Source organism: Oncorhynchus clarkii, chromosome 24, assembly GCF_045791955.1.
Source record: "Oncorhynchus clarkii lewisi isolate Uvic-CL-2024 chromosome 24, UVic_Ocla_1.0, whole genome shotgun sequence".
Lineage (NCBI taxonomy): Eukaryota > Metazoa > Chordata > Actinopteri > Salmoniformes > Salmonidae > Oncorhynchus > Oncorhynchus clarkii.
Genome location: NC_092170.1, coordinates 521349 through 545127, shown reverse-complemented (window position 1 = coordinate 545127; position 23779 = coordinate 521349). Strand labels below are relative to the sequence as shown.

General features: G+C 41.6%; 1 protein-coding gene across 5 annotated transcripts in view; it reads right to left on the bottom strand.

The window, feature by feature from the left end:
• LOC139382887 (osteocrin) overlaps window positions 1-19540 on the bottom strand; it is a 37572-nt gene extending 18032 nt beyond the window's left edge. For 2 of the 5 annotated variants that reach the window (XM_071127137.1, XM_071127138.1), the window contains exon 1: window positions 15568-15847. Coding sequence is in view for 1 of the 5 variants with exons in the window: in XM_071127138.1 (XP_070983239.1) it covers window positions 15568-15597 (30 nt within the window). In the remaining 4 variants the exon portion in view is untranslated. Of the gene's footprint in view, window positions 1-11038; window positions 11182-14732; window positions 14808-15567; window positions 15848-19428 lie in introns of those variants that run through there. The other 3 variants (XM_071127139.1, XM_071127141.1, XM_071127140.1) reach the window with 3 other exon arrangements.
• Between the last annotated feature and the right edge of the window lie 4239 nt (window positions 19541-23779).

Below are 23779 nucleotides of genomic sequence, written 5' to 3'. Positions count from 1 at the left end.
TTGTGAGTGCGACAAAATACAAGTAGGGCATTCTACCTGAGAATTTTTGAACTTGGTCTCGTTAGCCTAACGTTATATCCTAATTTGACTTTGGTGCAGGTCATGTTCTTCACATTACCATCTCTGGTAAACACACACTATATCATATAAGAGCAACATTTATTTGTTACATGCACAGGATAGAGAATGAGTAATTAAATGGTTACTTGCATAGTGGGGTCTTTTGTTGAGACATGTAGCTATCTATCTAGCTAGCTAGGTAAACAATGAACCATAATACCAAATCATAATGTTACTACCCTTCATGAATCTGCAGGTAGCTAACCATCCAGGTTCAATGACAGCTAGCTAGCTAACAATAGGCTATAACCAGCAATTCAAATGGCTCTGCGATACGAATAATATTAATACACAGATCATACACGTAACGTAAGTGAGCCAGCCAGCTAATGTTAGCTAGCTAGCTAACAGCACGCTTTAACTTGAAAAGACTTTCTGACAAAAATTATAAATGAATAATAACTGAAAATGGAGCTAGCTAAACTAAGTTACCTGTAGACATGGATGGACGTTTCTACCTCTCTGTCATGGATGGCATGGTTTCCCTTAGTTTGATGACGTAATTCATAGACAGGTGTTTTATACAACAGCCACAACACAACACAGTGTGTTCTCTTTTCAACTCCCTCTGCATATTTGCAATCAAACGCCAGCATTTTCTCCATCTCCTTAGCTATCATATTCTATTTCCACGGGGCATTTCACTGATTTCCAAACTCCGTCCTCCAGAAAGTGGAGATCAATATATTTGCAGTTTTACTACGTGATATCTTTAAAAAAATCTGCATTAGAAAGGATTAACAACACATTCTGACCAGCTCATGTTATAGACAGAAGAGTGCTACATGGCAGACCAATCAGAACTCTTCTCTAAAACAAGCCTGTCCATAATAAATCACTGCTCTGCCTTCTTAACAATGCTATCAACAAGGCAGGTCCTACACAACCTAGTTTTGTCTCACCTGGACCACTGTCCAGTCGTGTGGTCAGGTGCCACAAAGAGGGACAAAAGAAAATTACAATTAACCTTAAATGTACAGGGAGAGCTAACATAAACAATATACAGTTGAAGTCGGAAGTTTACATACACCTTAGCAAAATACATTTAAACTTCATTTTTCACAATTCCTGACAATTTTATCCTCCTAAAAAGGCCCTGTCTTAGGTCAGTTAGGATCACCACTTTATTTTAAGAATGTGAAATGTCAGAATAATAGTAGAGAGAATTATTTATTTCAGCTTTTATTTATTTCCTCACATTCCCAGTGGGTCAGAAGTTTACATACACTCAATTAGAAGTTGGTATCATTGCCTTTAAAACTTCTTAGGGCTGCAATCCCATTAACGGGATAGATATGACAACAGCCAGTGAAAGTGCAGGGCACCAAATTCAAAACAACAGAAATCTCATAATTAAAATTCCTCAAACATACATGTATTTTATACCGTTTTAAAGGTAATCTTGTTGTTAATCGCACCACAGAGTGTCCGATTTCAAATAGGCTTTACAGCGAAAGCACCACAAACAATTATGTTAGGTCAGAGCCAAGTCACAGAAAAACCCAGCCATTTTTCCAGCCAAAGATAGGAGTCACAAAAAGCACAAATAGAGATCAAATTCATCACTAACCTTTGATGATCTTCATCAGATGACACTCATAGGACTTCATGTTACACAATACATGTATGTTTTGTTTGATAAAGTTCATATTTATATAAAAAATCTCAGTATAGATTGGCGCGTTACGTTCACTAGTTCCAAAAACATCCGGTGATATTGCAGAGAGCCACATCATTTTACAGAAATACTCATTATTAATGTCGATAAATGTAATTGTTAGACATGGACATTTAGATATAACTCTCCTTAATGCAACCGCTGTGTCAGATTTCAAAAAAACTTTATGGAAAATGCAAACCATGCAATAATCTGAGACGGCACTCAGAAAATTTAAAAAAATTATCCGCCATGTTGGAGTCAGCAGAAATCACATTATAAATATTCCCTTACCTTGAACGATCTTCATCAGAATGCACTCCCAGGAATCCTAGTTCCACAATAAATGCTTGATTTGTTCGATAATGCGCGTTTAGTACACAAATCCAAACGCTCGTGCAGGTCCATCCGAACGTCGGACGAAAACTTCAAAAAGTTATATTACAGGTTGAAGAAACTTGTCAAACTAAGTATAGAATCAATCTTTAGGATGTTGTTATCATCTTCAATAAAGTTCCAACCGGAGAATTCCTATGTCTGTAGAGAAGCCATGGAACGCAGGTCGCCATCATGTGAAATGCGCTTGACCAGGACCTGGCTCTCTGCCAGACCACTGACTCAAAGAGCTCCCATCCGGCTCCACAACACAGTAGAAGCCTCATCAAGTTTCTAAAGACGCTTGACATATAGGTGGAACTTTATCCATATCCCACTGTGTATTCAATAGGGGCTGGGTTGAAAATCGACCAACCTCAGATTTCCCACTTCCTGTTTGGACTTCCTGTTCAGGTTTTTGCCTGCCATATGAGTTCTGTTATACTCACATACATCATTCAAACAGTTTTAGAAACTTCAGAGTGTTTTCTATCCAATACTAATAATATGCATATATTAGCAACTGGGACTGAGGAGCAGGCCGTTGACTCTAGGCACCTCTGGGCACCTTTCATCCAAGCTACTCAATACTGCCCCTGCAGCCATGAGAAGGTAAATTGTTTAACTTGAGTCAAACATTTCAGGTAGCCTTCCACAAGCTTCCTACAATAAATTGGGTGAATTTTGGCCCATTCCTCCTGACAGAGCTGGTGTAACTGAGTCAGGTTTGTAGGCCCCCTTGCTCGCACACGCTTTTTCAGTTCTGCTCACATATTTTCTAAAGGATTGAGGTCAGGGCTTTGTGAAGACCACTCCAATACCTTGACTTGTTGTCCTTAAGCAATTTTGCCACAACTTCGGAAGTATGCTTGGGATCATTGTCCATTTGGAAGACCCATTTGTGACCAAGCTTTAACTTCCTGACTGTTGTCTTGAGATGTTGCTTCAATATATCCACATAATGTTAGTCCCTCATGATGCCGTCTATTTTGTGAAGGGCACCAGACCCTCCTGCAGCAAAGCACCACCACAACATGCTGCAGCCACCATCGTGCTTCACGGTTGGGATGGTGTTCTTAGGCTTGCAAGCCTCCCCCTTTTTCCTCTAAACATAATGATGGTCATTATGGCCAAACAGTTCTGTTTTTGTTACATCAGAACAGAAGACATTTCTCCAAAAAGTACGATCTTTGTCCCCATGTGCAGTTGCAAACTGCGGCCGTTCAGGTCATGTCGATGTAGGACTCGTTAAATGTGGATACGGATGCTTTTGTACCTGTTTCCTCCAGCACCTTCACAAGGTCCTTTGCTGTTGTTCTGGGATTGATTTGCACTTTTCGCACCAAAGTACGTTCATCTCTAGGAGACAGATCGCGTCTCCTTCCTGAGCGGTATGATGGCTGCGTGTTCCCATGGTGTTTATACTTGCGTACTATGTTTGCACAGATGAACGTGGTACCTTCAGGCGTTTGGAAATTGCTCCCAAGGATGAACCTTAATTATGTTGAACATAATAAACTGCTCTCTATCCACCGGATGTGTACCAAACTCACTAAAAGTGGCAGTAATTAAGCCTCTCTTGGAAAAGCCAAACCTTGACCTAGAAAATTTAAAAAACATCCGCCTATATCGAATCTTCCATTCCTCTCTAAAATTTTAGAAAAAGGTAGTAAATTAATGGCGTTAGACCGAGGCTCTGCATCTGTCCTCGTGCTCCTAGACCTTAGTGCTGCTTTTGATACCATCAATCACCACATTCTTATGGAGAGATTGGAAACCCAAATTGGTCTACACGGACAAGTTCTTGCCTGGTTTAGATCTTATGTGTCGGAAAGATATCAATATGTCTCTGTGAATGGTTTGTCCTCTGACAAATCAACGGTAAATTTCGGTGTTCCTCAAGATTCCGTTTTAGGACCACTATTGTTTTATTTTTTATATCTTGGGGATGTCATTCGAAAACATAATGTTAACTTTCACTGCTATGCGGATGACACACAGCTGTACATTTCAATGAAACATGGTGAAGCCCCAAAATTGCCCTTGCTGGAAGCCTGTTTCAGACATAAGGAAGTGGATGGCTGCAAACTTTCTACTTTCAAACTCGACAAAACTGAGATGCTTGTTCTAGGTCCCAAGAAACAAAGAGATCTTCTGTTGAATCTGACAATTAATCGTGATGATTGTACAGTCGTCTCAAATAAAACTGTGAAGGTCCTCTGCATTACTCTGGACCCTGATCTCTCTTTTGACGAACAAATCAAGACTGTTTCAAGGACAGCTTTTTTCCATCTACGTAACATTGCAAAAATCTGAAATCTTCTGTCCAAAAATGATGCAGAAAAATGTATCCATGCTTTTGTCACTTCTAGGTTAGACTACTGCAATGCTCTACTTTCCGGCTATCCGGATAAAGCACGAAATAAACTTCAGTTAGTGCTAAATACGGCTGCTAGAATCCTGACTAGAACCATAAAATGTGATCATATTACTGGCTTCCTGTTAAGGCAAGGGCTGATTTCAAGGTTTTACTGCTAACCTACCAAGCATTACATGGGCTTGCTCCTACCTATCTTTCCGATTTGGTCCTGCCGTACATACCTACACGTACGCTACGGTCACAAGACGCAGGTCTCCTTACTGTCCCTAGAATTTCTAAGCAAACAGCTGGATGCAGGGCTTTCTCCTATAGAGCTCCATTTTAATGGAATGGTTTGCCTACCCATGTGAGAGATGCAGACTTGGTCTCAACCTTTAAGTCTTTACTGACCTCTCTTCAGTAGGTCCTATGATTGAGTGTAGTCTGGCCCAGGTGAAGGTGAACGGAAAGGCTCTGAAGCAACGAACCGCCCTGCCTGGCCGGTTCCCCTCTCTCCACTGGGATTCTCTGCCTAACCGTATTACAGGGGCTGAGTCACGGGCTTACTGGTGCTCTTCCATGCCGTCCCTAGGAGGGGTGCGTCACTTGAGTGGGTTGAATCACTGATGTGGTCTTCCTGTCTGGGTTGGCGCCCCCCCTTGGGTTGTGCCGTGGCGGAGATCTTTGTGGGCTATACTCAGCCTTGTCTCAGGATGGTAAGTTGGTGGTTGAAGATATCCCTCTAGTGGTGTGGGGGCTGTGCTTTGGCAAAGTGGGTGGGGTTATATCCTGCCTGTTTGGCCCTGTCCGGGGGTATCATCGGATGGGGCCACAGTGTCTTCTGACCCCTCCTGTCTCAGCCTCCAGTATTTATGCTGCAGTAGTTTATGTGTCGGGGGGCTAGGGTCAGTTTGTTATATCTGGAGTACTTCTCCTGTCTTATCCGGTGTCCTGTGTGAATTAAAGTATGCTCTCTCTAATTCTCTCTTTCTTTCTCTCTTTCGGAGGACCTGAGTCCTAGGACCATGCCTCAGGACTACCTGGCATGATGACTCCTTGCTGTCCCCAGTCCACCTGGCCGTGCTGCTGCTCCAGTTTTAACTGTTCTGCCTGCGGCTATGGAACCCTGACCTGTTCACCGGACGTGCTACCTGTCCCAAACCTGCTGTTCTCAACTCTCTAGAGACAGCAGGAGCGGTATAGATACTCTCAATGATCAGCTATGATTAGCCAACTGACATTTACTCCTGAGGTGCTGACTTGTTGCAGCATCGACAACTACTGTGATTATTGTTATTTGACCATGCTGGTCATTTATGAACATTTGAACATCTTGGCCATGTTCTGTTATAATCTCCACCTGGCACAGCCAGAAGGGGACTGGCCAACCCTCATAGCCTGGTTCCTCTCTATGTTTCTTCGTAGGTTTTGGCCTTTCTGGGGAGTTTTTCCTAGCCACCATGCTTCTACACATTCATTGCTTGCAGTTTGGGGTTTTAGGCTGGATTTCTGTACAGCACTTTGATATATCAGCTGATGTAAGAAGGCCTATATAAATACATTTGATTTACTTGTGGAGGTCTACAAAAAATATTCTATGGTCTTGGCTGATTTCTTTAGATTGTCCCATGATGTCAAGCAAAGAGGCACTGAGTTTGAAGGTAGGCCTTGAAATACATTCACAGGTACACCTCCAATTGACTCAAATGATTTCAATTAGCCTATCAGAAGTTTCTAAAGCCATGACATCATTTTCTGGAATTTTCCAAGCTGTTTAAAGGCACAGTCAAATTAGTGTATGTAAACTTCTTACCCACTGCAATTGTGATACAATGAATTATAAGTTAAATAATCTGTCTGTAAACAATTGTTGGAAAAATTACTTGTGTCATGCACAAAGTAGATGTCCTAACCGACTTGCCAAAACTATAGTTTTCGAACAAGACATTTGTGGAGTGGTTGAAAAACGAGTTTTAATGACTCCAACCTAAGTGCATGTAAACTTCCGACTTCAACTGTATATACTGTATTGTAGTCTATTGTATTTTAGTCAACGCCACTTCGACATTGCTCGTCCTAGTATTTATTCATGTATTTCTTTATATGTGTATTGTTGTGTACTGTTGGAGCTAGGAACACATGCATTTCGTTACACCCGCAATCATATCTGCTAAAAATGTGTATGTGACCAATGTAAACTTCCGACTTCAACTGTACATGTCAATCTCTCTTGGTTCAAAGTAGAGGAGAGATTGATTTCATCACTACTTGTATTTGTGAGAAGTATTGACATGTTAAATTCACTGAGCTGTCTGTTTAAACTACTAGCACACAGCTCAGACACCCATGCCTACCCCCACAAGACATGCCACCAAAGGTCCTATCACAGTCCAGAACAGAGTTTGCGAGGCGCATAGTACAACATAGAGCCATGACTATATGGCTCTCTATTCCACATAGAGTAACTCATGCAAGCAGTAAAATCAGATTTTAAAAAACATAAAAATACACAATATGGAACAGTGGAGATTGTGAAGAGACAAGCACACAGGCATAGACACACATATACACACGTTAACATACAGAGTATTGGCCTGGGGGCACCCACTTAATGTGTTGTGAAATCTGTTGTGAATGTATAGATTTAGAAAAAAACATGGTACATAACTACCTTAATTTTGTTGGACCCCGGGAAGAGTATCTGCCGCCTTGGCATCCCTAATAGGGTTCCATAATAAATACAAAAACAAATATTAGGTTTGGCTGCTTTAGTTTGATATGCTACGTTAGGTTAGGGGTTAAGGGGTTAAGGTAAGGGTTAAGATAAGGGTTAAAGGGTTACAGTTAGGGTTAGGGGAAGGGTTAGCTAACAGTGGTATTGATAAACGGAGTAAGTAGTTGCAAAGTTGCCGATTAGCTAAAACATTCCATGATGAGATTCGAACGGGCAACCTTTGGGATGCTAGACGTTCGTGTTATACGACTGCCAATCCACCCTGACGGTTTGGATTACAAACTAATATGCCACTGTAGAAAGGGAGACTCTCACAAATACGATGGTGTTCTACGTTTTGCACTACGACCCCCACAAGTATCGTGGGACTCCTCTGAAGGTAACGCATACAAAGGAATGGAAGTATGGAGGTAATTTTGTGCCAACAAAAAATAAGAGGTTAAATAAGTGTCCTCACCCCACCCGGCTTTTAGAGTCATACCAAATATAACATACAGTATCATACTAATTTCAGTGTCCCGAATTTACGTATGTCAATTAAATGTAAGCTAACGTAAAGTAACATATCATACTAAAAGGCGTGGCACGGATTTTAGTTAAATATAATATGTTTTGCTCTGAGACCAGGCTGAAAGATGGGGAAAAACACTTGCGCATTAGATGATGCTTTTGCAGTATGTACACTACCAAGGTTTTTCTTTTTCTGAAATAACGCATCATGCAGTAACCAAAAAAGGGTTCAATAAATCTAAATATATTTGAGATTTTTCAAATAGCCACCCTTTGCCTTGATGACAGCTTTGCACACTCTTGGCATTTTCTCAAGCAGCTTCATGAGGTAGTCGCCTGGAATGCATTTCAATTAATAGGTGTGCCTTGTTAAAAGTTAATTGGTGGCATTTCTTTCCTTATTAATGCGTTTGAGCCAATCAGTTGTGTTGTGACAAGGTAGGGGGATATACAGAAGATAGCCCCATTTGGTAAAAGACCAAGTTCATATTATGGCAAGAACAGCTCAAATCAGCAAAGAGAAACGACAGTCCATAATTACTTTAAGACATGAAGGTCAGCCAATAAGGAACATTTCAATAACTTTTAAAGTTTCTTCAAATGCAGTCGCAAAAACCATCATGCGCTATGATGAAACTGGCTCTCATGAGGACCGACACAGTAAAGGAAGACCCAGAGTTACCTCTGCTGCAGAGGACAAGTTCATTAGAGTTACCAGTCTCAGAATTGCAGCCCAAATAAATGCTTTAAAGAGTTCAAGTGACAGACACATCTCAACATCAAAAGTTCAGAGGAGACTGCATGAATCAGGCCTTTCATGGTTGAATCGCTGCAAAGAAACCACTAGTAAAGGACACCAATAAGAAGAAGAGACTTGCTTGGGCCAAGGAACATGAGCAATAGACATGGAAATGTAACTTTTGGTCTGGGGTCCAAATTGGAGATTTTTGGTTCCAACCAGCATGTCTTTGTGAGACGCAGAGTAGGTGAACAGATGACCTCTGCATATGTGTGGTTCCCACTGTAAAGCATGGAGGAGGAGGTGTTATGGTGTGGGGGTGCTTTGCAGGTGACACTATCTATGATTTATTTAGAATTCAAGGCACACTTAACCAGCATGGCTACCACCGCATTCTGCAGCGATACGCCATCCCATCTGGTTTGGGCTTAGTGGGACTATCATTTGTTTTTCAACAGGACAATGACCCAACACACTTACAGGCTGTGTAAGGGCTATTTTACCAAGAAGGAGAGTGATAGAGTGCTGCATCAGATGACCTGGCCTCCACAATCACCCGACCTCAACCAAATTGAAATGGTTTGGTATAAGTCAGGCCGCGGAGTGAAGGAAAAGCAGCCAACAAGTGCTTAGCATAAGTGGGAACTCCTTTTTGGAAAAGCATTCCAAGTGAAGCTGGTTGAGAGAATGCCAAGAATGTGCAAAGCTGTCATCAATGCAAAGAGTGGCTATTTGAACAATCTCAAATATAAAATATATTTTGATTTGTTTAAAACTTTTTGGGTGACTAGATGATTCCATATGTGTTATTTCATAGTTTTGATGTCTTCTCTGTTATTCTACAATATAGAAAATAGTACAAATAAAGAAAAACCCTTGAAATAGTAGGTGTTCTAAAACTTTGGACCGGTAGTGTATGAGCCTAGTATGTTGTATAAGTTTTTAATAAACGTTACATTCTAAATGGTATGAAGTACAATTACTACACATGTAGGTTTAGTAAAATCCAATTGATTTACATAGGCCTTCTTACATCAGCTGATATCTCAAAGTGATGTACAGAAACCCCGCCTAAAACCCCAAACAGCAAGCAATGCAGATGTAGAAGCATGGTGGCTAGGAAAAACTCCCTAGAAAGGCCAAAACCTAGGAAGAAACCTAGAGAGGAACCAGGCTATGAGGGGTGGCCTTTCCTCTTCTGTCTGTGCCAGGAGGAGATTATAACAGAACATGGCCAAGATGTTCAAATGTTCATAAATGACCAGCATGGTCAAATAATAATAATCACAGTAGTTGTTGAGGGTGTAACAAGTCAGCACCGCAGGAGTAAATGTCAGTTGGCTTTTCAAAATGTCAGTTGGCTTTTCAAAATGTCTCTCGACCTGTGCACCTACATTGTAAACTTTCATTCATAGGCTAGGTTGTAGCAATCTCATGTTGTGTATAGGGAAAATGTGAGTATCATGTAGTAGCCTGAACCTATCGATGTTACATTGAGCTGGGGGATTGGAATATGACTGACAGTCATCCAGTATGCTGTAATAGAAGTAAGGCCATGATCATAAAATAAATAATTGTCCTCCCTCATCTTAAATGGCACTGACCGGCAAACACACACATACACTTTCACACTTTTCAACACACTGCTGCTACTTTGTTTATTATCTATACTGATTGCCTTGTCACTTTTACTCCTACCTACATGAACACAGAAATGGCTTCTAGAACGTGAACTTTCATAAGCCTTAAAGTGTATGCAATCTGTAAATATAAATTAAATTGTTAAATTACAAGCCTAGTTTGTTTGGCCACAAAAAAAGACAGCAACCTTCCCGCTAGCCATGATTGGCTGAGATAATGAGGGGGCTGGACACGCTGAGAGATCGAGTTTTGAAATCAGTGGAATTAAAGTATGATAGCTAAGGAGATGGAGAAATCGTCTGTCTCCGGATTACATATTCAAACTAAGGGCATCCGTGACAGAGAGGGAGATGTGTCCATCCATGTACAGTATACTGGTAAGATAGTCTAGCTAGCCACATTTTCAGATATTGCACGTTTCTAATTTTAATTTCAAGTAAAGTGTACAGTTAGTTGGCTAGCTAACGTTAGCTGGCTGGCTCGCTAGCTAACCTTACATGTATGATCTGTGTAGTACTATTATTCGTGTCTCGGAGCCATTTGCTTTGCTAGTTATAATCTAATGTTTGTATTTGTATGTATTATGTAACTCCATTAGCTGCTGCCAAGAATAAAACTTCTTACCGTCCCACCTGGCCAACATCCGGTGAAAATGCAGAGTGTGAAATTCAAACTACAGAATTATAAATATTTAACTTTCATAAAATCACAAGTGTAATACATCAAAATAAAGCTTAACTTCTTGTTAATCCAGTGTCAGATTTCAAAAAGGCTTTACGGCGAAAGCACTCCATGCAATTATCTGAGGACAGTGGCCCGCTTACAAAAGCATGAAAAACATATTTCAACCAGGCAGGTGCGTCACGGAAGTCAGAAATAGCAATATAACCTTATAAGCCTTACCTTTGATGATCTTCTTCTGTTGGCACTCCAAAAGGTCCCAGACACATCACAAATGTTTATTTTGTTTGATAATGTCCTTCTTTATATCCATAAAAACTCAGTTTAGCTGGCGCGCTTCAGTCAATAATCCACCCAGTTTCCCTCTGTCAAAATGCATACAAAATGAATCCCAAACGTTACTAATAAACTTTTCGAAACAAGCCAAACAACGTTTATAATCAAACCTTAGGTACCCTAATACGAAATAAATTATAACATTTAAGACGGAGAATCGTTATTGTCTTTACCGGAGAAAGATACCAATACCGCTCTCTTCCAAGCACTTGAAAACAGTTCAGCCAAAATGGGAGCCACCTAGAAAAACTACAATTTCTGGCTCATTTTTCCAAAAACCAGCATGAAACTCTTTCTAAAGACTGTTGACATCTACTGGAAGCCCTAGGAACTGCAATCTGGGAGTATTTCGCCTTATAATAAGAGTAACAGCCATTGAAAACAGTGGTAGGCTGAAATTGTTTGGGGGGGATGGTTTGTCCTCAGTGTTTCGCCTGCCATATCAGTTCTGTTATACTCACAGACATAATTTTAGCAGTTATAGAAACTTCTATCCAAATCTATACAGACAGCTCAGTACCTTCAGCTTGTCAACACCTCTTACAAAAACAAGTAATGAGGATGTCAATCTCTCTTCCACTTTGAGCCATGAGAGATTGACATGCATGTCATTAATGTTAGCTCTCCGTGTACTTTTAAAGGCCAGCTGTGCTGCCCTGTTCTTTTATCGTTGTATTTTTTCTTTCACCTTTATTTATCCAGGTAGGCTAGTTGAGAACAAGTTCTCATTTACAACTGCGACCTGGCCAAGATAAAGCAAAGCAGTGCAACACAAATAACAACACAGAGTTACACATGGAATAAACAGGCGTACAGTCAATAACACAATAGAAAAAAAGAAAGTCTATATACAGTGTGTGCAAATGGTGTGAGGAGGTAAAGCAATACATTGGCCATAGTAGTGAAGTAATTACAATTTAGAAAATTAACACTGGAGTGATAGATGTGCAGATGATGATGTGCAAGTAGAAATACTGGTGTGCAAAAGAGCAGAAAAGTAAATATAACAATATGGGGATGAGGTAGGTAGATTGGATGGGCTATTGACAGATGCGCTATGTACAGCTACAGCGATCAGTTAGCTGCTCAGATAGCTGATGTTTTAAGTTAGTGAGGAAAATATAAGTCTCCAGCTTCAGCGATTTTTGCAATTCGTTCCGGTCAACTGCAATTTTCCCAAGTCCCTCTTTGTGGCACCTGACCACACGACTGAACAGTAGTCCAGGTGCAACAAAACCAGGGCCTGTAGGACCCTAGTGTTGTTAAGAAGGCAGAGCAGCACATTATTATTGACCGACTTCTCCCCATCTTAGCTGCTGTTGTATCAATATGTTTTGACCATGACAGTTCAACAGTCCAACTTGTTCAATTTCCACATTATTCATTACCAGACGTAGTTGAGGTTTAGAGTTTAGTGAATGATCTGGACTAACTTATTCCTTGCTATCCATTCCAAAACTAACTGCAGCTCTTTGTTAAGTGATGCAGTCATTTCAGTCCCTGGAGTAGATAATGTGTATAGTGTTGTGTCATCCGCATACAACGACATACTGGCTTTACTCAAAGTCAGTGGCATGTCGTTAGTAATGATTGAAAAAAGCAATGGGCCTCAACAGCTACCCTGGGGAATTCCTGCTTCTACCTGGATTATGTTTGAGTAGAAATGCTGGTGTTCTGTTAGACAAGTAACTCTTTATCCACATTATAGTAGGGGGTGTAAAGCCATAACACATACTTTTTTCCAGCAGCAGACTGTGATCGATAATGTCAAAAGCTGCACTGAAGGCTAGCTAACATTGAACCTGGTTGGTTTGAGACCTGCAGAGTCATGCAGGGTAGTAACATTATGAGTTTGGATTACATGTCTTAACAATAGACTTCACTATGAAAGTAACCATTTCAATAGAATGTTCAAGATGTCAATTCAACAACTGTTGATAGACATAGCTGGTAAATACGCTCTGGCTATCTACTCCGATTTCAGAGCACTCTCGTCCGAGTGTGCACAAAATAACTGATGAATTTACGAATGCTCAACACCCTTTGAATACGACCAGTGTCAGTAAACGTTGGCTAAAAAAAACGTAATAAATTGTTGCCAGCAGCACAGTTGCAGTCACCAATGCTTTGGATAACATAAAAACAGCCTAACCTGTTCTGCTAGGGCAAGTAAAATGGTCAATATTTAAAAAGAAATAGTTTCACCATATAGAAAAAAAGAGTTCAGTTCACTTAAATGAATCACTAACCACATTAAATAAATAATAATCTTTAGAAATTACTTTGTCAAAGCAACACACTAACTAGGGCAGAAATGTTGGGGTTAAGTGGGTTAAAACGTCCTAGAAGTGACACGGTTGATGGAGGGACATGTCAAAATGTGGAAGTTTGGCACTTTAGCAAGTATTTACTCATATCAGATTTATTGAATTCCCCATGTGGTTGGTTTATATTAAAGGGCACTATACTATAGTATACTATTGATCCTCATTCTCCCCTACACACACTTGGCAACGTACTATTACTACTCAGGCTTTCTGAACACTGTCTGGATACACATACAGTATGTACACACACACTACTCTACCCATTCTCACTTAATACTCCACACTCTAGCCTGGTATATACCTGGTGCTAACATGCGTCCTTTGTCCAACACTTATTACTCAACACAAGCTATTAGACCCCGTCTCAGGGATGGATAACTCTGGAGATCCTTTCGATCTCCACTGAGTTAGGTAAATCTGCTTCTAGTTTTTTTGCGCCCATTATGTGAAACAATTTACAGAGTTGGAATAATCCTCAATGCTCTCTACATTTGGAAGAGTTGGCGCCTCCAGGGATATTCAGAAGGCTGATTAAGGAATTTATTTTATGAAGAATGAGTTTGTTTTATATTATTTTGTGTATGAATGTGTATATTGATGTGTATAGTGTATATTGATGTGTATGCATGATACAGGTCTCAGCATTACTCCCTGTCAGAATAAAGATTAAATAAAATAATTAATAAAATAAAAACACTGTAGAATTCAAAGGACTATATCCTATTCTCTAATACCAATAGGGTATTAAAACTCCTTCACACCGTTTTTACCATACATGTAGTATTCCAATCCCTATCACTCTACAAGGGTCCAACTAATACCCCAAAACAACCCAAAACTAACCCCAAATACTCAAAACAGCTACCCAAAACAGTAGGACCTCTCTACAACAAACACTCTGCTGCTGTCCCAACTTTCAACACCCTTCACTCGCTTCCAATAGCTGTAACCAACCTTTGGCACCTACGAGAGAAACATTTGATGGTCCAATTTAGCAATGGAATATACCCACATGATGTGTGGGATTTGAGCAATTAAACACATGATTTGAGCAATTATACACTCTCATCATTAAATGTACAAAAACATAGTTCCACACATGGATATCTAATCTTTATCTAGTCTATATCTATCTATACCAAGTGTATCAGTCTACCCCGAGAGCACTTGCATTCTGGTCCAAATGACCGAGCAGTAAATCAACCGAAAAGCTGGTAAAAATAACTAAATGTCTCTATTGCTCCATAGAATACCTTTTGGAACACCTTTCTCAAACTGTAAAATCATGCGGTCCTGTTTGAAACCATGCCGTGTTCAATTCCCCCAAGGTTTTCACAGTGTATGTTTTAGACTTGACTGGCAAAGGGTATTGTCTAGCAACATCAGCTAATTTTAGCATTTTCCATTCCCGAAAATAAACACCTCCACCCATCACATGCACTCTCCCCAATGTACGTACACCAACATTCTCTCAAAGACACACTCACACTCTCCATACGTCACAAACATTCTTTACGCACACACAAAGACACTCAAATTCTTCCATTCACAAAAATACAGATACAATTCAAAGATCAAACAAATGTTCTCACTAATTGTGAACTTAGGCAAGGTCTACAACCACCACTTAACAAAACTGTCACTCATCATTCACTCATCTTTCTTCTACTGTATTCTATATTGCACACATAAACAACATCTCTCAAGAACACCTGCACACATACACATAGGTGTGATGAACATACACTCTTAGAAAAAAGGGTTCCAATAGGGTTCTGGGACTGTCCATACAGGAGAACACTTTTTGGTTCCATGCAAAACCCTCTGTGGAAAATGTTCTACATGGAACTCAAAATTGTTCTATCTGGAACCAAAAGGGTTCTAGTTGGAACCAAAAGGGGTTCTTCGAAGGGTTCTCCTATGGGGACAGCCAAATAACCATTTTTGGTTCAAGATAGCACCTTGTTTTACACACCTGCGCTGCATTCATGCGTTTATGCATACATATATCCATGCATGTCTGAGTACCCACTTGTGCACAGAGAGCCCCATTCGTTCTACTGTACTCGTTCGTTCTATTGTACTCACCTTTGGTTTTAGATAGTCTGGAACACACATTTACACACACACAGGAGAAGAGAGAGGATGTTGAAAAGTTCCTGGAATTTCTCACGTTCCAACTTTTCCCTCCCTTTGCTTGTTCCTGGTGTTGACTTTCCCCGTTTTATAGGCTCTCCTCTGGAATCTCCACTCCAATCGGTGGTCGCGATTCCTCTGACATCATTTCTCCTCGTTTTCCACTGCTCCACTGCTCCTTGCCCTAAACCCTCTCACTCTGACATTTTCATCCTCATCACCCCAGGGCTGGGGTTATTACCTGCTAATGGGAACTCTGGGGAGTAGCTGGGTGGCCGGGGGAGGTGAGGGCTGTTGCCCCTCCTCCCTCTCCTGGGCAACAGAGTTAATGTCCCAGAGATCAAAGGGAAAGGTCAGGTCCCGTTGCCTGATGAGGTGCATGCTGTCGGAATGACGGTCCTTAAAGCCACAGAGGCGAGCGGGCGATGTAGGTAGAGAGATCAGGGGAGGAGAGTGTAGGCGACAGGCAAGGTTTATCTTTCCATACCGCCTGCGGATGATCAGATCGCCTGCGGATGATCAGATCGCTCAGCCCAGGCTTGTATCTCCCCTGTCCGAAATAAAGTCATGATAGCTAATCCTTGTCTAAACTAAAGTCAGATCCTCCTGACCTATACACTGACTGTATGCTATGTAGCCTAATATCATGCCCAATGAACCATCTAGGTCTCCATCTAGGGCTCTGTCTGTCTGTCTGTCTGTCTGTCTGTCTGTCTGTCTGTATGTCTGTATGTATGTCTGTCTGATCTAAACCTATGGCTCCTGTGTCCCCCTATGCCCAACTCCTGGACCTCCAACTTAACTTGTCTTCAGTACAAACTCACATCTCATGTCGGTTGATCTCAACAACACATCCAGGCTTGACCAAACCAAAAACCAACCATTGTAAAACTGGTCCATAAGAGTTCTTGCTACCTGTTATACCAAAACTGGTTCAAAATTGGTTCAACCTGTTTGAATTCCTTCTGTTTGAATTCTGAATCATTGTTTTCCCAGGTTTAAACAATATAACACAGAGCTAGTGAGAGACACACTCTATAGCCCCTCTGGATCTCTCTCCTTAGACTGAGGGCAACCTGCAGCAAATCCAGCTGACTTATCACACACTATAATTAAATATAAACAGACCACCAATCACTTTTTATTGCCAACAAGTTATATCAAGATCCTCAGAGGGAGCAATGCATAGTAAAAAGGCAATGCTGTTTGGCAACCCACAAAAGTTGAGACACATAGGCAAAAGTGTCACAAGAACAGACAGACAAATCAGTCATGAACAAGTAAACGCGAAGTACCTGGGGATGAAGTTGGACCCACACCTACACTGGACTAAATACGCCAGCCTGATCACAGTGAAACTGCTGTCTGGGCTTGGCACTCTAAAAATGACAAGAGACTTCATCTCCAAGGACATCCTCCACACCATGATAACAACTCAACTGGAGTACTGTGCCATCAGTGCAATAAGGTGTGTGTGTGTGTGTGTGTTCGTGTGTGTGTGTGTGTGTGTGTGTGTGTGTGTGTGTGTGTGTGTGTGTGTGTGTGCGTGCGTGCGTGCGTGCGTGCGTGCGTGCGTGTATGGCGTGTGTGAGAGCAAAGAATTACCCCAATCACCCCAGTCATGACCCCAATGCTACTCTGAAACTCCATTCAGAGCAAAAACTCTATCCACTCGTTGATTCTATTAAAAGCCCTGGGCTGTGTGTGTGTTTTCATTTGTGCGTGTGTGTATGTATGCGCCCGTGTGTAGGTCTGTGTATGAGAGCGAAGAATGACCGCAGTGCTGGGTGCATGGACATCTGTCCATTAGATGCTGAGCGCTGTCGGAAACCCTGAACTGCGTCTCCTAGACGATGCTCTTTTAAGCAGAGAACACTGATTCTACCTCAGCCCAAACATCCGCGGCTGGCAGGCTCACAATCAATGATCGCTCCCACTTCAATTGCACCTAATGGCTTTCACAGAAGACATACTGTAGCTTCATTCAACTCACACACACACACACACACATCACATGCACGTGGTCAGACACACACATGCACATGAACACGGTCAGACACAAGCACACAGGAACGCACGCACTCACTAAGATCACTAACTCCTCTTGTTATTCACTCTGTATTTATTCCTTGTGTCACTATTTCAATATTTATTTAATTTTTATCTTATCTTTAACTTTGCATTGTTGGAAATTGACCTGTAAGGAATCGTTTCACTGTTAGTCTACACCTGTTGTCTACAAAGCATGTGACAAATAACATTTTATTTTACTTTACTTCGTTTTTCTCTTTTTATGTGTTTTCACATACACACTTGTGCCCTATAACTATGTACAGTGCATTGTTGTTGCAGTGTTGCATTACTTTTAAGCGTGCCATTGAACCCCAGGGTTGTATTCAGCTGACAGTGTTAGAACCCACTGGTGGGGAGATGGAGTGTGTGGAGGGGGCTTCATCACACCAGGCAGGCCCTGCTCTGTCATAAACACACACACACACACACACACACACACACACACACACACACACACACACAGCCCACAGCTTTTAATAGAATCAATGAGTGGATAGAGTTTCAGCTCTGAATGGAGTTTGACCTCTCAGCACTTCGCCTGTGCTAATTAAATCATGTAAGCGGCCATATCCTGATCCTCTGCGTGTGTTCGGATTGTGTAAAAATAACGCATGAAAGGGGGATTCTATGCTACGCTATGCTTGACAGGTATCAAGTGTTTGGGATATATGGTTGTTGTGGTTAGCCAAACAGGGACGGCATGTGTGTGTGCGTATGTGTGTATTGGAGGATCTTCTGTTGCCGGCAGCAACACCCTTTCACATCTCCCAGCTGGTTTCTGACAGACTCTATTCAGCAAAGCAGAAGAAGAATTTGGTCATTGAAAAAACACACCTGCGTTAATAATGACACGGTTAATACTCAAATAATGTCGGAAAAAATTACCCTCGCTCCGGATCACACCCCACTTCACCCCCTCCCCTTTTCCCGTTCACTTTCCGCCCCCCGCTCTCCCATCATTAGCGAAGACCTTCTCAGCTCATGATGTCATGCACCTCAACCTGCGGTTGCTATGGAAGGAGGACTGAGAGAGCTAAGGAGATGAGGTCACAGGGTTATGAGGTCACAGCCACTCAGTGACTAGGGGCGACAAGAAGCCAAGTGAAGTAGCCAACCCAGACCATTGACCTATGACACCCCACAACAGTCCCAAAGGGAGGGAGACACACACACGCATGAAAGAAATACACACACACACAATCCCACACACACATAGAATCCCTGCGCTGGAAAAAGTGACACACAGCCCTGAGGATAATTGCGGATACCTGCTGTAAGAGCCGTGTGAGGAAGGCAGGTTCGCGGGCGGGGGGGGGGGCAGAGCTCTGCCCCTTGGCTATTGGCACTGTTGTTTTAGTGGTGCTGATCCTAATCTCCTTTGAAATGTCAATTTTCACGCAATCAAAACACCATCTATATTTAGTTTCCTGATGGCGGGCTATTATGCTTTATGAGTTATGCTTCATATCGCAGCTGAACACACTATCACAGATATAACCACCCTGCTCACTCTAAACTGACTCTGTCCAAGGCCTATCCAGTGCCATTTCAAACACTAACTCTAACTCATCCCATACAATCTGGGTTAAACAACCTAATTTGGTTGTAGATTTTCAACTACAGTGAAATGGATGATTCAACCCAAAAGTCATTGTGAGCAAAAACAACACAGGCAAAATCAACCCTGTCCAACGATCGTTTTCCTATCCAGCTTTGCCGGCCGTCCGGGTGTGTGTTTACCTTGTGTGAGTCGGCCTCGGAGAGTGAGAGGGAAGCCGTAGCCCGCAGCTGTGCAAGCGGACACAGAGGGGGAAACCTGATAGGATGAGAAGCCCGGAGAAAGACTGCTCTTTTGTTTAAGTCTCTTCCACTGCAGATAGATCGGGATGGTTTTCTCAGGCTGTTGTTTTAGGGTCTGAGAGCAAAACCATGTGTGTGTTTTTCTCTGGCTCCTTGTTACAGCCCCAGTGCTGTAAGCAGTGTGTGTGTGTGTGTGTGTGTGTGTGTGTGTGTGTGTGTGTGTGTGTGTGTGTGTGTGTGTGTGTGTGCGAGTGCATGAGCATATGTCAGAAATGACCCTCTCTCCTCTGCTGACTCCAGATCAGTGCTGGGATGCCCAGCTTGCTCAGAGAGAGAGAGCAAAGTAACAAATAGGCTGGCGTGGTGTGTGGTCAAATAGGATCCTTTCAAAACAGATGCCTGGTTACAAGATATCAGACAGTGTTATAATGGAAGTTCAGGTTTACATTGGGAAGCCACACATGCTCTAGTGTCCATGCAGAATATATACTGTATATCAGGATAATAATAACAGAAGCCTATCATGTTCCAGGGGTAGACAGTACAGTGGACTTTTGGCACATGACATCATTTTCTGGTTGGGAAGACGTCACGCAACCAGATTACAACCAATTGGTCTCTGTTGTAACCCTCTAGGCTTTAAGCCATTTTTGCACCATCTCTACTAAACTAACATATGGAATTGTTGAAGATCGTAACCATCTAGGAATTTTAATTTGTATTTTAGGACCCCTGGGGGTATCAGAAACAAACATATTAAAGCAAATTGATGAAACAATGATTTTGGCATTACTGCTATTAGCCGTGATCAATAAAATGTCACAATATGGTGCAGAGCAATTCAATTTGGCAGCTGGGGGCAGAGTATGTGAACGGAGTGGAGCTGGAGCAGAGCGAGGAGCGGAGCGATCCCAATCATATCTGGCCCTGTGCCCTCTGAATCGTGGCATTGAACGCTTTAGTCGGATGCTTTCTCTTCACTACTGGCTATGTGATTATTGCAGCTCGATGGGTATAACTTTTGTTGACAATTTCGATACCTTTTGGAAACAAAACGTGTTTTAAAAGTAGGATGGGATCCACCCAAATCATTTGGGTTCCTGGATCCTTTCACAACATTATAAGGCAGCGTTGAGACAATGACTTATCATTGATCCAAGCCCAGCTCAGTTAAACCCGACCATTGTGTCGCTGAGTCATCATAATGCTTTAGCAAATGTACATTATCCTCTTAAGGATCCGCCCCCTTTTTTTTAAAATTTTCACCTAAAATGAACTGCTCAGGACCTGACGCAAGGATATGCATATTATTGATACCACTTGAAAGGAAACACTTTGAAGTTTGTGGAAATGTGAAATGAATTTAGGAGAATATAACATATTAGATCTGGTAAAAGATAATATACACCCTCTATGTGTGCTGAAAGTCTGTTGCCAATTTGTTTACTGTAAAATAGCATTATATCTGGTCCCCAATAAAGTCAATGAATAGCATTCTCACATACAGTGGGGCAAAAAAGTATTCAGTAGTAGTAGTAGTCAGCCACCAATTGTGCAAGTTCTCCCACTTAAAAAAGATGAGAGAGGCCTGTAATTGTCATCATGGGTACACTTCAACTATGACAGACAAAATGAGAAAATAAATTCCAGAAAATCACATTGTAGGATTTTTTATGAATTTATTTGCAAATTATGGTGGAAAATAAGTATTTGGTCAATAACAAAAGTTTATCTCAATACTTTGTTATATACCCTTTGTTGGCAATGACAGAGGTCAAACGTTTTCTGTAAGTCTTCACAAGGTTTTCACTCACTTTTGCTGGTATTTTGGCCCATTCCTCCATGCAGATCTCCTCTAGAGCAGTGATGTTTTGGTGCTGTTGCTGGGCAACACGGACTTTCAACTCCCTCCAAAGATTTTCTATGGGGTTGAGATCTGGAGACTGGCTAGGCCACTCCAGGACCTTGAAATGCTTCTTACGAAGCCACTCCTTCGTTGCCCAGGCGGTGTGTTTGGGATCATTGTCATGCTGAAAGACCCAGCCACGTTTCATATTCAATGCCCTTGCTGATGGTAGGCTTTTGACCCCACGGGGTGAGATCTTGTGTGGAGCCCCAGATCGAGGGAGATTATCAGTGGTCTTGTATGTCTTCCATTTCCTAATAATTGCTCCCACAGTTGATTTCTTCAAACCAAGCTGCTTACCTATTGTAGATTCAGTCTTCCCAGCCTGGTGCAGGTCTACAATTTTGTTTCTGGTGTCCTTTGACAGCTCTTTGGTCTTGGCCATAGTGGAGTTTGGAGTGTGACTGTTTGAGGTTGTGGACAGGTGTCTTTTATACTGATAACAAGTTCAAACAGGTGCCATTAATACAGGTAACGAGTGGAGGACAGAGGAGCCTCTTAAAGAAGAAGTTACAGGTCTGTGAGAGCCAGAAATCTTGCTTGTTTGTAGGTGACCAAATACTTATTTTCCACCATATTTTGCAAATAAATTCATTAAAAATCCTACAATGTGATTTTCTGGATTTTTTTTCTCATTTTGTCTGTCATAGTTGAAGTGTACCTATGATGAAAATTACAGGCCTCTCTCATCTTTTTAAGTGGGAGAACTTGCACAATTGGTGGCTGACTAAATACTTTTTTGCCCCACTGTAAGTGTTCCTTTTGTCCAGGTGGGAAAGGGCAGTGTGGAGTGCAATAGAGATTGTATCATCTGTGGCAACCCAGATTTATTGCAACCCCTATTACCAGTCTGTTCAACCTCTATTTCGTATCGCCTGAGATCCCTAAAGATTGGAAAGCTGCCGCAGTCATCCCCCTCTTCAAAGGGGGTGACACTCTGGACCCAAACTGTTATAGACCTATATCCATCCTGCCCTGCCTTTCTACAGTCTTCGAAAGCCAAGTTAGCAAACAGATCACTGACCATTTCGAATCCCACCGTACCTTCTCCGCTGTGCAATCCGGTTTCCGAGCTGGTCACGGGTGCACCTCAGCCACCCTCAAGGTACTAAACGATATCATAACCGCCATCGATAAAAGACAGTACTGTGCAGCCATCTTCATCGACCTGGCCTTGGCTGCAGCTAATGGGGATCCATAATGAATACAAATACAATAATTTGACTGGAGCACTGAGCTCCAGTAGCGCTCACTTCACGAGCTCAGCATGCATTTGTAGTCTACTTGTGTGCTGCTATTGCCCCTTGCTTTAGTTACTGTCATGGAGTTCGCTAAATATTTTCATGACGAAACTGATAAAACACACAGGTGCAAAATCAAGGTGATTTACAAAGATGAGGACCAAGAGCAAGAGAGGGAGTGCAGTGATATAGTGTCCACAACTGATCATTGCGGGATCTGAAAAGACACGATGGTGTACTTACTACATGCACATGCTAAAAGAAAGGAATGAGGTGGGTAGATAGCTCAGTTGTAGCGAAGTATCTATAAACCAAAAATCAAATCTCTTAAATGTTTTATTCATTTTTGTTCTATTATCTATACAATAAGCCATAATTGATATTCAACCAATAGGCATGGCATATTCCCAAGTTCAAGAAGCTTTCTGTTTTGATTGGGTTATTTTGCCTAAAAACCTATAGTCCTACCTTTAGAAAAGAAGAAAAAAAACTCTGCATCTCTGCCCAGCCTGTCAAGAATGGCCAAAACGATGTTTAGCATCCCCAGTGGATCTGCAAGTGTGAAGAGGATATTCTCCCCTGCTGGCCTGCTCTCTAGACACCATTGCATGAGCCTGAAGCCACAGACTGGCCAAACTCACTTTTTCAGTTAATTTGTATTTAATTTGTATTTAATTCTAAGTAAGTCACAGCCTATATGCAACATGTATAGGTTATGTAATACAACAAAATGTTGTTTAAATGCTGAGCCAATATTGAGATATTGTGAGGCTACCCTCAAGTATCTGAAATTACATGAGCAATTGACATTTACTGATCATGAAAAGCATGCAGTTGCTTTCTGTATAACTCTGACGATAGAGATACATGTGCACAATTGTTTTGCATGGAATAATCTGGCATTTCTTGTTCTGACTATGCTCTTCAAGAGTTGACAATATTACAACCAAACATTTAACAGATATTTAACAATCCCTTGAAAATGTCTAGCAGTTGTCCATGGTTTTAGCAGAGCTGAGGGTCTCCTTGCCCCCAAGCAGGTAAGCCTCCTTGCCCCTCTGCACCTTATTCTGACGGTTTATTGATAATGACCTATTAGCCCATATAAACGCACAGAATAACACACAAATACATAACAAATAAA